This window comes from Cyphellophora attinorum (genome assembly GCF_001299255.1).
Source record: "Cyphellophora attinorum strain CBS 131958 chromosome Unknown Contig6, whole genome shotgun sequence".
Lineage (NCBI taxonomy): Eukaryota > Fungi > Ascomycota > Eurotiomycetes > Chaetothyriales > Cyphellophoraceae > Cyphellophora > Cyphellophora attinorum.
In genome coordinates, this window is record NW_017253234.1 from 852768 (window position 1) to 865163 (window position 12396).

The following is a 12396-nucleotide window of genomic DNA, read 5'->3' on the forward strand; positions in this document are numbered from 1 at the left end:
TCACGGTAGCTCGATTTGCTACGCTCGGTTAGTCGTGGCTTGCACTCACCAGTCTGGGGGGCGCTACAGAGCCTACGGTGCCTAGAATTGGGTCCCCGATGATGTATGCCCGCGGGTGAGCAGATAGCAGCATCAGAATGCAGACCTCAGACTCCTGGTCAACTTCCCCACGGTCTCCTCGAACTTCATCTTCATTCTCACTCACAACATTGCTGGATATTCACATCCAATAATTTAGTCCTGGTCTTTCGCGTCTTTTTCCATCAGTCTCTTATCTCCTTTCGTTCGTATACCTCAGGTGAGTGCTAACGGCCGGCGCAGCTACAACATTCTATGGTGCTGCTATCTTACTCCAATTCTCTTGCCCTGCAGTGCAGTACATCCCACCGCTGATCCTTCGATGACCAACGTACTGGTAACACTCGCTGAACAATTACTAGTACTTGGACAAAGCATTCATTTGCCTGCCATGACGGCCACAGCTGTACCCACTGTTCCGCCTCGCCCTGCTCGGACCCAACAAGCGGCCGCTGCGAATGGTGCCAACAAGCTCCCCGAGATTCCTCCCAGACCTATTCCAAAACGACTCGATCGATCTGTTTCGCCAGGCAACTTCCCTCGCTCGCCGCTGAACGAACCATGGCAGCCTTTGACCAAGATAAGCTCGACCGAGCCTGCCATTCCCAGACGCCCATCGGTGCAGCATCTGCCCTCCGTAGGTCAAGAGGGCATGGAATATGCCGATATCGATGCACGTAAAACTGAGCAGCTCCCAACCGAGCAGACGAGAAGTGTTGCTCAGGATCTCCACTTGCATGCGCCCAAGCCCTCGCTTCCGAAGTCTGCTGCGACCGCGCAGGTCCAGGCCGTGACAAGGACAGATTCGAGTCAGGCTGCAGCACATGGCATCGGGAAACCTGGAACTCCGGGACAAGACGAAGGAGAGCACGTCGGAAGAGTAAGATCAAGAGCCAGCTTCTCCAGACCAGGTTCTTCTGCTTCAGGCCATCGTCGCTCATCAGTCCAGCCTGACGAACAAGGTCCTGCTGAGCTGGGCATCCGCGTTCCGATAAATCCGTTACTTGGTGATGTCCAAGCCCCCTCTCCAGCACCTTTCACACCCTCGCATACCGGCGAGAAGCGTCGCGGTCACCACAACCGAGTAAAGAGCAGAGATGGCCTGCCTCCCGGAAGCTACGGTCTTCATGGTCACGGAGTCGCTCCTTCAGATCCATTTGAGAAGGACTGGTACGCAAAGCATCCGGAGGAGCTTCTGCACGAGGAAGCCCATGGCCATGGAGTTTACGAAGGCATCGGGAGTGGTCGAGGCGCGTTCGCCCTCAGCAGCGACGATCTGAACAAGATTGTTCGGAACACTGCAAGTCGTGGTGCTGGTTTTGGTACGATCTTGACCTAGACCATGGCGTTTCAGGCTAACCCATCGCAGGTACTACAGGAAATACGCAGTCTTACCCGGACGAGCAGATCGGCTATCTAGCATCGGACCAGTACTCCAACCCTCTGACAAAGTCTCTCACAAACGTCTCCCAGCCCGCGGTCGAGTCGCCTCTGCGTAAATCGAGTCTTCCGGCGGTAGACATGGATCCCGTCGTATCAGTCTCGAAAAGGACTCCTTCCGGTACGTCTGACAGTGCGCTAGATAGTCCTCTACAAAAGCCAGTCCACATCGATGCGCCCGTGGATCGGTACAATAAAATTACTGGCGGCGAGGAGTCGATAAACGAAACAGCGGATGTTGGTCCTGAAATCTCGCGTCCTGCGACTGGCCACGGCGACTCTGACTATAGCGTGCCAATTTTAGCGGCTGATGAGGTCGCAAAGCATCACACTGGCGAGTGGCTCCAGCCAGCAATCTCGCCGCGCGTCGATCGACGATCAAGCGAATATGAATACCGGAGCGGTGATGCAACACCTACGTCCAGGCCCTCGAGCCGACCAGGCAGCATTCACGGCATGCATAGCGCCTCGTATTCACTGGCACGCTTCACCTCTCACCATGACGAGCGAGAATCAATGCATACGCCTCTCGAAGACGTGGACGAATACGAGCCACTGTTCCCAGAAGACGAGAACAAGTTGCAGAAGGCTGTCAGTCACGTAGAGCGCTTCAAGAAAAGGCCCGACGCACTGAAGCATCGCTTTCCCAGCAATGACATCTGGGAAGATGCACCCGATTATGGAATGTACCAAGCTACCGTCTCCACCCCAGATCTGCCTCTCGAGTCAGATCAGAAGAAGACGTCAATGTTCGAGACTCCAGAACAGGAGGCAGTCGGAAAAGGAGAAGCTACGGAGACCGATCGCAAGAAGCAGCTTGCACAGAAGTCCATCCTGCCTTCGCATCTTCAGGACGAAATCCCTACACGACCTGGTCTCCAGCCGAGATTTCCGAGTCAAGATATTTGGGAGGACAGTCCCGATAGCTTTCATCTGGTGACAACGGTCAGCACGCCACCAGTTGCAGATGAGGAATCTCCGACGGAAGCACCGGCGAAGCCTACGGTTCCTCCCCGACCACAGAAGTCCAAATTGGCTGAAGCAGCATCCGCCACACAACCAGCACCTATAGTCCCAGCTCGTCCTGCTCGCAAGCCGGAGACAAGTGATGGCTCACCAACAGACCTTAAGAAAGTCCCCAGCATACCGGATCGACCGAAGCCGTCAGTTCCGCCACGACCAGCTAAGAAGCCTTCAGGCGATTCTCTGACGAAGACTATCTCGCCCAGCTCAGATCAGAGCATAGAGACCGAGCGAGGAATTCCCGTTACGTCTCCGCCGCTCACCAAGGCCAAGCCACAGATCCCTGCCCGTCCCGGTCCTTCCGCTAAGATCGCTGGACTCAAAGGCAACTTCATGAATGACTTGAACCAGAAGCTCGGCCTGGGTCCTCCTAAGGAGAAGGAACCGGAACCACAACCTGAAGTAGAAGCGAAGCCTCTTGAAGACGCGCGAAAGGGTAGGGCTCGGGGTCCACAACGTCGCGCACCTGCCAAATCACCCTCTGCTGCTCCTGCAACTGCCACGGTCGCCAAACCGAAGTCTGCGATATCCACGCCACAGTCATTATGGCACATAGACGACACAGGTCTGCTCAATGTCCCATCCTCGGCAGGAGCGTCATCCAAGCTTGAACAAGAGGTGTCGACATCCTTAGACCCGGAGACTGCTGAGCTCATGCAAAATGCCACTGTCGGACAAGCACCTCTACCTCCAACTATCGACTCTACGGCGGAAAAGAAGTCGATCGAGGACACCAGCCAAAGTGCAGAAGAGCCTCCAGCGCAGCCAGTGCCTGAGGTGGCAGAGCATGCAGCAGCGGAGACCGCGGACCCAGTCCTCGACGTAGCAGAGGAGAAGCCCAATCCACTGATTCACCAAGCTACGAATGAAGCAGCCTTCTTGTCGCAGCAGACTACGGTAAGTATTGCCCAAGCTTCGGGGCCTGAGCTGGAGAAGGTCGGCACACACGAGACGACCATAGCCCGATCAGACACCATCGGCAGTGACCTGACAGCACCTGAACGAAAAGCTGTGGAAGAGCCAATTGAGCTCCGCAATGAACAAGTCAGTGCATCAGCTCCCGATTCAGTCAAAACAACCGCTCCTCACGCTGCGCCGGAACAGTCTTCTAACAACGAATCTGCAGTAACCTCTGAGCACACGAGCAATAACAACGGGCTGGCTGGTGCCCCAATCCCCGGTCAGATAGCGGAGGGTGGGTCGGATCATGCTGCAGAACCTATGCCAGAGAATGATATCAGCTATGATAGACTGGAAGCAATGCAGAGCCAGGCAGATGGGAAGGAGTTGAGCGACGGCGGCGTCCGGAAGATGGTGGATTGAGCTAGGTAAAAGAAGAAACAACGACCTCGGATCGTATGGAACGGTACAAGGTGGCATCAAAAGTGTTATTGATTTGGTTTTGGAATATACTGTATATGCATCACCTGTGCAGAATGAGACTTTCAGCCATCACGACAACATTTCTGAGTAGATGAGATCCATATGGTACGTTTGATATCCAGACATTCAAATGGTCTTGGTTGACGGCCAAATTGCCTTGCCCGACGCCTTTTCAGCTTTGGCAGAGGGGGTATGCCTGGAGCCGCTCCCGCCACTAAGGTGATAACGGCCTTCCGCGGGGAATTCCGCCTTATCTTAGCCTGTGACACCCGGGGGCTGCATGGCATCATTGTTTGGTCCCCGCTACTGCATGCGTTCGCTGCCTGTTTCAATTGAACCTCGTGCACCACGTCGCCTGTTCACATGCTCGTTCTACCCCATCGCTCTGCCTTTGAGATCTGTCTATGACGACGTTTGCCATTGAGCAACTGTTTGATCACGCGCGATCGACCTGAATGTCCAACGCTTTAGCCCACCACGAGTCGAAGGCCCTGGCAAGCAAACGCTTGAACTGCCTCTCGAATGAACTATCTTTCTCGGGTCGGCTGAGGCAGATATCTACGTGATGTCTCTATAATCCTTGATATATCGGAAACAACAACATTGACGATGTCCCTGGCTGCGTGACGGCCTTGCCAGCTCGCCAGCCATCATGCGTCGTATCTGACCTCGATCCCTGTCTCGATTCCCTACTCATGGCAGAAGCGTCTACTCATATTCGCTTTGCAACGACTCGACCTCATCGATGTGCAGGGTCTCGACCTCGACAATCTAGGGGGGCTGACTTGGGGACGACGCTCGGTGGTGGAACTCAGGAACGTATCCCTGAAGATTGCAACACTCGCCGAGCGCGCGAAATTGCCTCCGTCGATACTCGTCGAGCATGCATCTGTGTCTGTGCTGCGCCTCACGATACCTGCCGATCTGGCCGTGGATCCCATCCATATCGAAGTCCAGGGTGTCAAGATCTCTGCGAGAGTGCGGAAAGATGAGGACTACAAATCAAGCCCGCGTGGTAAGGCGGGTCCTTCACACAAAGATACTGCGAACCGACCGCGGTTAGCCACTCCTTCCGTACACGACCCAGGTGGACGCAGACGCGATATTGTAGGCTCTGCGCTCGCGGAATCGCCTCATATGCTGCCAACTTCGAGAGATCTGGCGGCGTCGTTTTTGGAGAGCGAGCCCAAGGCCGAGCGGGAGCAGCTCGAGGCTATAGTCGGTTCTCAGTCAATCTCCATGGATCAATCAACCTCCTCGTCAACATCATCTGGTGACAGTGACGCTGGGCTGGGCCTTCCGGGTGGCTTCGCACTCCCGACATTTTTGACCAATTTCTTTCAAGGTGTCGCGGATCGTCTGACTGTTGGAATTGTTAACGTCGAAGTATATGTGACACTGGAAGTCGACGCAGCAGAACAATCAGATGCGAACGAGCACTCTGTCAGATTACGGATAGCAGAACTCGATGCTGGCTCTCTGCTTGCGACGACTTCGTCCGACCAGGCTGTCATGCCTATACGCAGGCTTGCCCTGCGAGGGTTGCAGTTGGAAGTCGAGGTCGATCCAGAGATCTTTTCGCACCCAAGCTCGCCCCGACTCGACAGACACTCACTCAAGTCATCGTCCTCTCACTTACACAGTTCCATGGCAAGCACCGAATATCGTGATCGCGCAACCTTGGCGGACTATCCTGATCTGGCTTCGGATAGCAGTTCGCAGTCAAACGCCAGTCAACCGGCAGAAAGTAACCAGCAGCGCAATACAGTCAATTCCATGCATTCGCTGAACAATTCGTCTTCGCGTGTGGAGATATCATCTACGTCGGCTCCTTCGGGAGTTCTGGGTGAAGAGCAAAGCCAGTACGATAATTATCCGACGGCGAGCCGACTTGGTGCCTCGCGATCCACCATCAGACAACCTCATGCAGATCACTTCGATGCCAATGACGGGCTGGGCATTGGTACAGGCGCTTCCAGACTGACAGAATCGACTATTTTCACTCATGACCAAGCACAGAGCATGTACGCGAGCGCGATCAGCCATGCCACGACCGGCACCGATCAGTCATTGTTCATGCCTGGCGGCTGGAATGACTCGGTCTTTCCGTCGGATGCAGACGCAGTGTCTTCTAAAGGTGTTTCAGCACCTGCACCTGTCGCGCCTCTTGAAGAGACATCTAGCATTGCGATGCCTGGGGTCAAGAGGGGAGAAGATGCACCAACGCCTACGTTCGTGCCTACGGGAGGTGGATCCAACCACGAGAAAGCTGCAAGTCCGGCTTCTTCGCCAGCTTCTCTCAGCTTCATTCGTCTCCTTGCGTTGGAATCTGTGGATATTGTACTTCCCACAGTGTCTGAAGATGCCGTTGAAACTCAGGCAAACGCTGGTCCTGCAGCACCTGTCCCCGACAGTATCACAGCAGGCGGTCTTCAGGAGTCAGCATACTCCGTATCCGTCGCCGCCTCAAGGCTTCAGCTACGTCCATCGAGCCATGCGCATCATACACCTACGGCCAACAAGCTGAAGATCAGAGCAGGACAGCTTCGGATCGATGCTGACCTGGGTATTTGCAAGCTGCTTGTCAGGATTGCGGCGGGTATCAGTCGCCATGTGACGCCAACAGGCACCTCGAACAGCAGAAAGTCGTCCGCCGACTCTCGTTCAGCAGGTTTCCCACACTTCAGCGTAGAAGCACAAGAGTTTCTGCTCAATTTCCACGAGGGTCGCAACTTCCGGGCAACCCTCGACGGGAAATCGGGCCAGCCGCAGACCGACGATGCTCTACTGTCTCTCTCTCTGCGTGACATGGAGATTGCTGACGATGTAGCTTCGCGCCGGCGCCTGACGATCTCGGCCATCAAGCTCCGCCACGCAGCTCGTGACGTCCTGAGATTCACAGACAGAGTGAATGTACGCGATTCGATAGCGAGCAGCGCGATGCTTCGCCAGCATGACCTGACTCTGTCGATGGACAGTCAACGTACCGAGATCTTCACCAAACCGGTCGAAGGCGTCGTAGACCTCTTGCTTGTGGACGAAGTCCTCAGTCGAGGTGGAGGACTGGACTCCCTGATCGACTTGGGTAACTCAATCATGTCTACTCACAGCAGCATGAGCCCGTCCCAAAAGCCCGAAAGCAAGCAGCAGACCAGGAGCGTAAGATTCACCGACAGCAGCCGCAAGCACACAAGGTCTGGTAGCGACGCTTCTGCATCGATCGGCAAGCTAAACATACGCGTAGACGGAGCCATCCTCCATCTCAACGGCTCCGAGTCATCTGTAATAGTCAAGACGTCTGCCATCAAGTTTGTCATGAGGCCTGCGATGACACGTATTGTTATTGATGGCACGATGATTGAAGGTCCTCTCGTGGGCACCCAAAGCCCGCCTCTCTACGCACGTATCAAAAGTCTCGATCTTGTATACCATGAGACGCCGGAGGAGAAAGATCTCGACCGTCTGCTCTCTCTGATCACGCCCTCCAATGACAAATACGACGAAGAGGACGACATCATGGTGGACACCCTACTTAAGCAACGCCGGAAAGGTGGCGTCATCCGTATGGACATCAAAGAAATACAGCTCAAGGTGCTTGGTCTTGATTGGCAACAGCACATAGCTCAGCTCTCTGATGAGCTTGCCAAGCTGACTGCGGTGACCAAGTACCTCCCTGAAGACGATAGACCTGGGATACTGACATTCGCCTTGATTCATACGCTCGATTTGCAATGTACGATCGACGACGACTTTGGAAAGCTTGCCCTACGTGCCGATCTCATTGAAGCTGCCCAAATCAGTCTCCCTTCATTGTCGGCAGCGCAAGTGTCGTCGTGGTCACTCACCCGAAACAAAGACGACGTCCTCATTGGCGAAGCCATGCCCCAAGACGACTCTGCGATGGGTTCGCCTATGCTCATGTTCCGCTTCATCGCCGACGAGATGGAGCCAACCGTCCGATTGAAGCTCACAAACACCTGTGTCGAGTACAAAGTGCCAACACTGGTAGCTCTGACAGACCTGGCTAAGAAGCTCGAGGGTGCCAGGCCTCCATCAGCTCAGCCAGTCAAGACGATGAGCCTGCGTCCTCACGAACAAGCGATATGTCAGAGTTTGCTCGCAAGGTGAAAATGTCAGTCACGTTCAGAGACTCTGCTGTTGCTCTCAATCCAGTGAACAGCCGAGCAAGAGGGCTTTTTGTGCTGATTGATACAACATTGGGCTACGAAGCGCACAAGAAGGGGTCGCATTTCGATCTGAGCATGAGAAAAGCTTCTCTATTGATTGTGAACAATGTGGGAATGCTTCAGGAAGAATCTGATGGCATTGACAGCAAGCGCTATTTTGACCAGACCGATCAGATTCAGAGGTTGGCGAAGCTAGGATACGTACCTGTGGCCTCCATATCTTCCGCAGCTGCAGACATACGGCTCATTGACGATCAAGAGAACTCTTCACAGCACATCGACGTTGTTTTGAGCAACCCATTACTCTTCATGGAGACGTGTGCCGACTCGACGCAAACCCTCTTCGGCATTCTCGGCGCTCTGAGCCCTCCAACGGCACCATCAACACAGGCGCAGTATCGTACGGAGGTCGTACCGATTGAGAACATGTTAGCATCTTTCACTGGTGAGGCTTTTGTGACGGAACCTGGTCCGGAGCTTGGCCTCCAGGCATCGCAGATTTCCGTACCAGCGGTAAGCCAGCACCTCGACATGGATGATTCTGGCCTACTAGGCGCGATGTATGAGGAAGGGGATCCAGACGATGACATGCTAGCCGAAAGCTATGCAGAATCTGATCTCACCACATCGGCAGCGTCGTCTCTTCATGTGGCGCCTGTCGACATTGAAGCCCCAGGCTCCGAAGACCTCACGCAATCAGTCATGATACATAGTATGCTTGACTTCCGTGATGAGCATTTCGCACCCAAGACCAATATCGGCGGAACTGCACATAGATGGAACTCTACCCGGAACACCTACGAGCTTGCCAATGAGGTCGCGGACAAAAAGTCGCCTATTACTGTCAAAGTGCGCGGTCTGCACGTCATTTGGAACCTCTTCGACGGCTATGATTGGCAAGATACTCGGGAAACCATATCTCAAGCTGTCAGAGATGCTGAGGAGAAAGCTCTGTCACGTCGTCGGAGTAGCAGGTCTCCGGGAGTCGACGATGACGAGGACTTCGTCGGCGATGTGCTCTTCAACTCGATCTATATTAGCATCCCTGCGAACAAAGACCCTCGTGATCTGACTAGCGCCATTAACTACGACATTGATGATATGATCTCGGAGACTGGTAGCTATGCGACTTCTACTACTGTCACAGCGACCACCTCCAGACAAACACGGCGCCCGTCCAGTCTAAGACCTCGACCCAAGAAGCTTAGACTGAGCCGTAGTAAGCACCACAAGATCTCCTTTGAGCTGCAAGGTGTCGGGGCTGACTTCGTTGCGTTACCGCCGGACAGCGGCGAGGTCCAGAGCTCGGTCGACGTACGCGTACATAAGCTGGAGATCTTCGACAACGTGCCAACGTCTACCTGGAAAAAGTTCGCTACCTACCTGCACGAGGCTGGAGAGCGAGAAGTTGACACGAGCATGGTTCACGTCGAAATGCTGAACGTTCGACCGGTTCCCGAATTGGCGGCTACTGAGATCGTGATGAAGATTACGATACTTCCGTTGCGACTCCACGTCGATCAGGATGCTCTGGACTTCATGACACGCTTCTTCGAATTCAAGGATGATACCATCACAACCTCTTCGGCGCCATCAGCGCCTCCGTTCATTCAGCGAGTCGAGGTGAACCCTGTCAGGCTCCAGCTTGACTACAAGCCGAAGAAGGTCGATTACGCTGGGCTACGATCCGGCCGCACAACGGAGTTCATGAACTTCATCATTCTTGAGCGAACCAATATGGTGCTTCGGCGTGTGATTCTGTACGGTGTATCCGGATTCGACCGCATGGGAATCATGCTGAACAATATCTGGTCGCCTGATGTCCGACGCAACCAACTGCCTACCGTCCTTGCCGGTCTTGCCCCTGTTCGTCCACTGGTCGACGTTGCAAGTGGAGTTAGAGAGCTTGTGGCTGTGCCGATCCGCGAGTACCAGAAAGATGGCCGAATTGTGCGCAGTATTCAGAAGGGCGCCTTTGCGTTTGCGAAGACTACCGCAACTGAGCTTGTCAATCTAGGTGCCAAGCTAGCTATTGGCACGCAACAGATCCTCCAGAATGCCGAAGGCGTGCTGGTGCCTGGCGCACAGACCGAGGATGATCCTAATAGCGAAGCCACGAGGCAGATCTCGCTGTACGCAGACCAACCCGTTGGTATCGTCCAGGGGCTGAGAGGTGCTTACGCCAGCCTGGAGCGGGACTTGCTACTTGCTAAGGATGCAATTGTCGCTGTGCCAGGTGAGGTCATGGCCAGTGGCACCGCTGTCGGGGCGGCGAAGGCGGTGCTGAAGCAGAGTCCGACCATCATCCTACGGCCGGCTATCGGTGCGACGAAGGCGGTGGGGCAGACGTTAATGGGTGCTGGAAATACGCTGGATCGGAAGAATTTGAGGAGAATTGAAGACGTGAGTTTCTTGATCCGCATCTTAAGCTATTGATGGGTTTATCACTGACTGATCCGACAGAAATACAAGCGGCATTGAGCTAGAGAAGCTTTTGCAATTTACATGCGGCAGGTAGTGCACTGAGTTTCGGGCTCACCTGCAGGAAGCTAAGTTGCCGAGGATTGCCATGAACTTGAATGAAGAAACGACGGCATGTGACGATAGATCGGACTTGCATTATGACAGGGGAGCGGCATTGGCATTAAATGCCCCACGGGTGTCATGTATGGTCGGCGTTATAGGGAAGGCACATTGCGCAGACGTCCCACGCCTGCCATTGACGGACGATGATTTCAGATCGCTGTTGCCAGTCTCCTTTCAAATATGATAAGGTGGCTCAGAACCTCGATGAGCATCATTGCATTCTTCGATATACACACTGTCAAGATCTATACACAGTCGGCGAACTTTCAAACTCCAGAACCTGCAGCCTCAGACGCAACAGCCTTGACATGCCCTTTTGCCGAGTCGTCCCTACTGTCACTGTGTACTTCAACGATCGGCAGCGGCTTCGGCGGCCGCCTCATGACCCACTGTGCGAGGCCGTGCCCTAGTCCATCACCTTCCAGCTTCCACTTCTTCTCCTTCATATGCACATACCCATGCTTCTCATACAAGCCCTTTCCCATATCACTCGCCTCCAGCCAACAAGCCACCCCGAGCGCATCCGCGACTCTGTTTCCCCAATCAGCCATCATGGAACCCAGTCCCATTCTGTGGAAATCCGCATCCACGACCATCAGCGCTAGATGCAAGTGAGCCTCCTTCTGCTCCCGCCGCCTACGCTCCAGCCATACGTTGAGCACCGCCGCGCACTCATCCTTCTCTGCCGCGGTGGGGAGATGCGTCATCATCTCCGGCGTGATCAGCATCCCACCATCATTGAGCTCCTTTCCGTAGGGCGGAGTCAAAGGTGTGTACTTCGGCACAACCTTCCATTGGGAGATGGCCAGGATTCGCGCTTCCTTCCTGATCTCACCAGTGAATTCGCCTGTACTGGCGTCGATGCCCCGGACCTCGAAGTCGGCGGGGCTGTCGAGGTCGATGACTTTCAGCAGGACGATGGTGGGGTCCGCGAAGCGGGAGGTGAAGTTTCGTTTGCTGGCAAGGTGGGCTTGGGGAGTGCTTGGTCCGTAGAAGAGGTTGATGAGTCGGTCTGGTGGGAGGCGGGCGAGGAGGCGGAAGGGGAAGTGCGTGAGTTGGTCGATGTCGGTTGGGGAGCAGTGTTGGAGGGAGAGGCGCATGGTTCCTTGTTGGTGAGGTCGCGTGTAGGTGAGTTGCTTTGAAATTGTCCTGCTGGGTCTGACTAGAGGGTGGTCGGGGCTGGTTGTTACAAGGAGCTAGCCTCTGCTGGATCACGAGTCGTAGGCACTGGATGCTGTTAGACGCTGTTGCGAGATCAATGGACGAGCTTGTGAGATGATTTTGCTGCATCAGCAGATGCTCAGATAATACATAATCGTAGCAGTGGGTCCTACTACCATATGAGGCCCTTTGGTGAGCTGTCGGCAAGTCGTCGAACATGATGGCACTGCCGACGCTTTTCGATGAGTGTCCCAGTCAGGGTCGGTCATTCAAGGAATGCACCACTCATGCATTGGGGTGGATGTAACCTAGGTACGAAAGTGTTATGCAAGCACATACGACTATCCAGACCTCGAATCAGCATTCGCGAAAGAGCTGCCGTTTCTTACCAAGGTAGAAGCGCGGCATCGTTAGCGCCGAGCCATAGAAGTGCTATGATTGCCAGGAGTCACCCGTCGGTGTTGAAGGTCCGATCGCTAATAGGCAGGCATAGTCTCAAAGTACGCACTCCTTGCTGATCTGCGAGTACTGTGTAGGA

At 54.5% G+C, this 12396-nt stretch overlaps 2 protein-coding genes across 2 annotated transcripts; one reads left to right on the top strand and one right to left on the bottom strand.

The window, feature by feature from the left end:
• Positions 1-469: 469 nt before the first annotated feature.
• On the top strand, positions 470-10592 carry AB675_2045 (Autophagy-related protein 2; the record flags this gene model as incomplete). The annotated part of the gene is made up of 5 exons (XM_018141985.1): positions 470-1400; positions 1448-3855; positions 4627-7929; positions 7971-10514; positions 10575-10592. 5 exons carry the CDS (start codon positions 470-472, stop codon positions 10590-10592), a joined length of 9204 nt encoding a protein of 3067 aa, XP_018002952.1.
• A 371-nt stretch (positions 10593-10963) lies between these two features.
• Positions 10964-11797, bottom strand: AB675_2046 (uncharacterized protein; the record flags this gene model as incomplete). The annotated part of the gene is made up of 1 exon (XM_018141986.1): positions 10964-11797. The coding sequence occupies one exon, from the start codon at positions 11795-11797 to the stop codon at positions 10964-10966; it is 834 nt and encodes a 277-aa protein (XP_018003094.1).
• Positions 11798-12396: the final 599 nt, after the last annotated feature.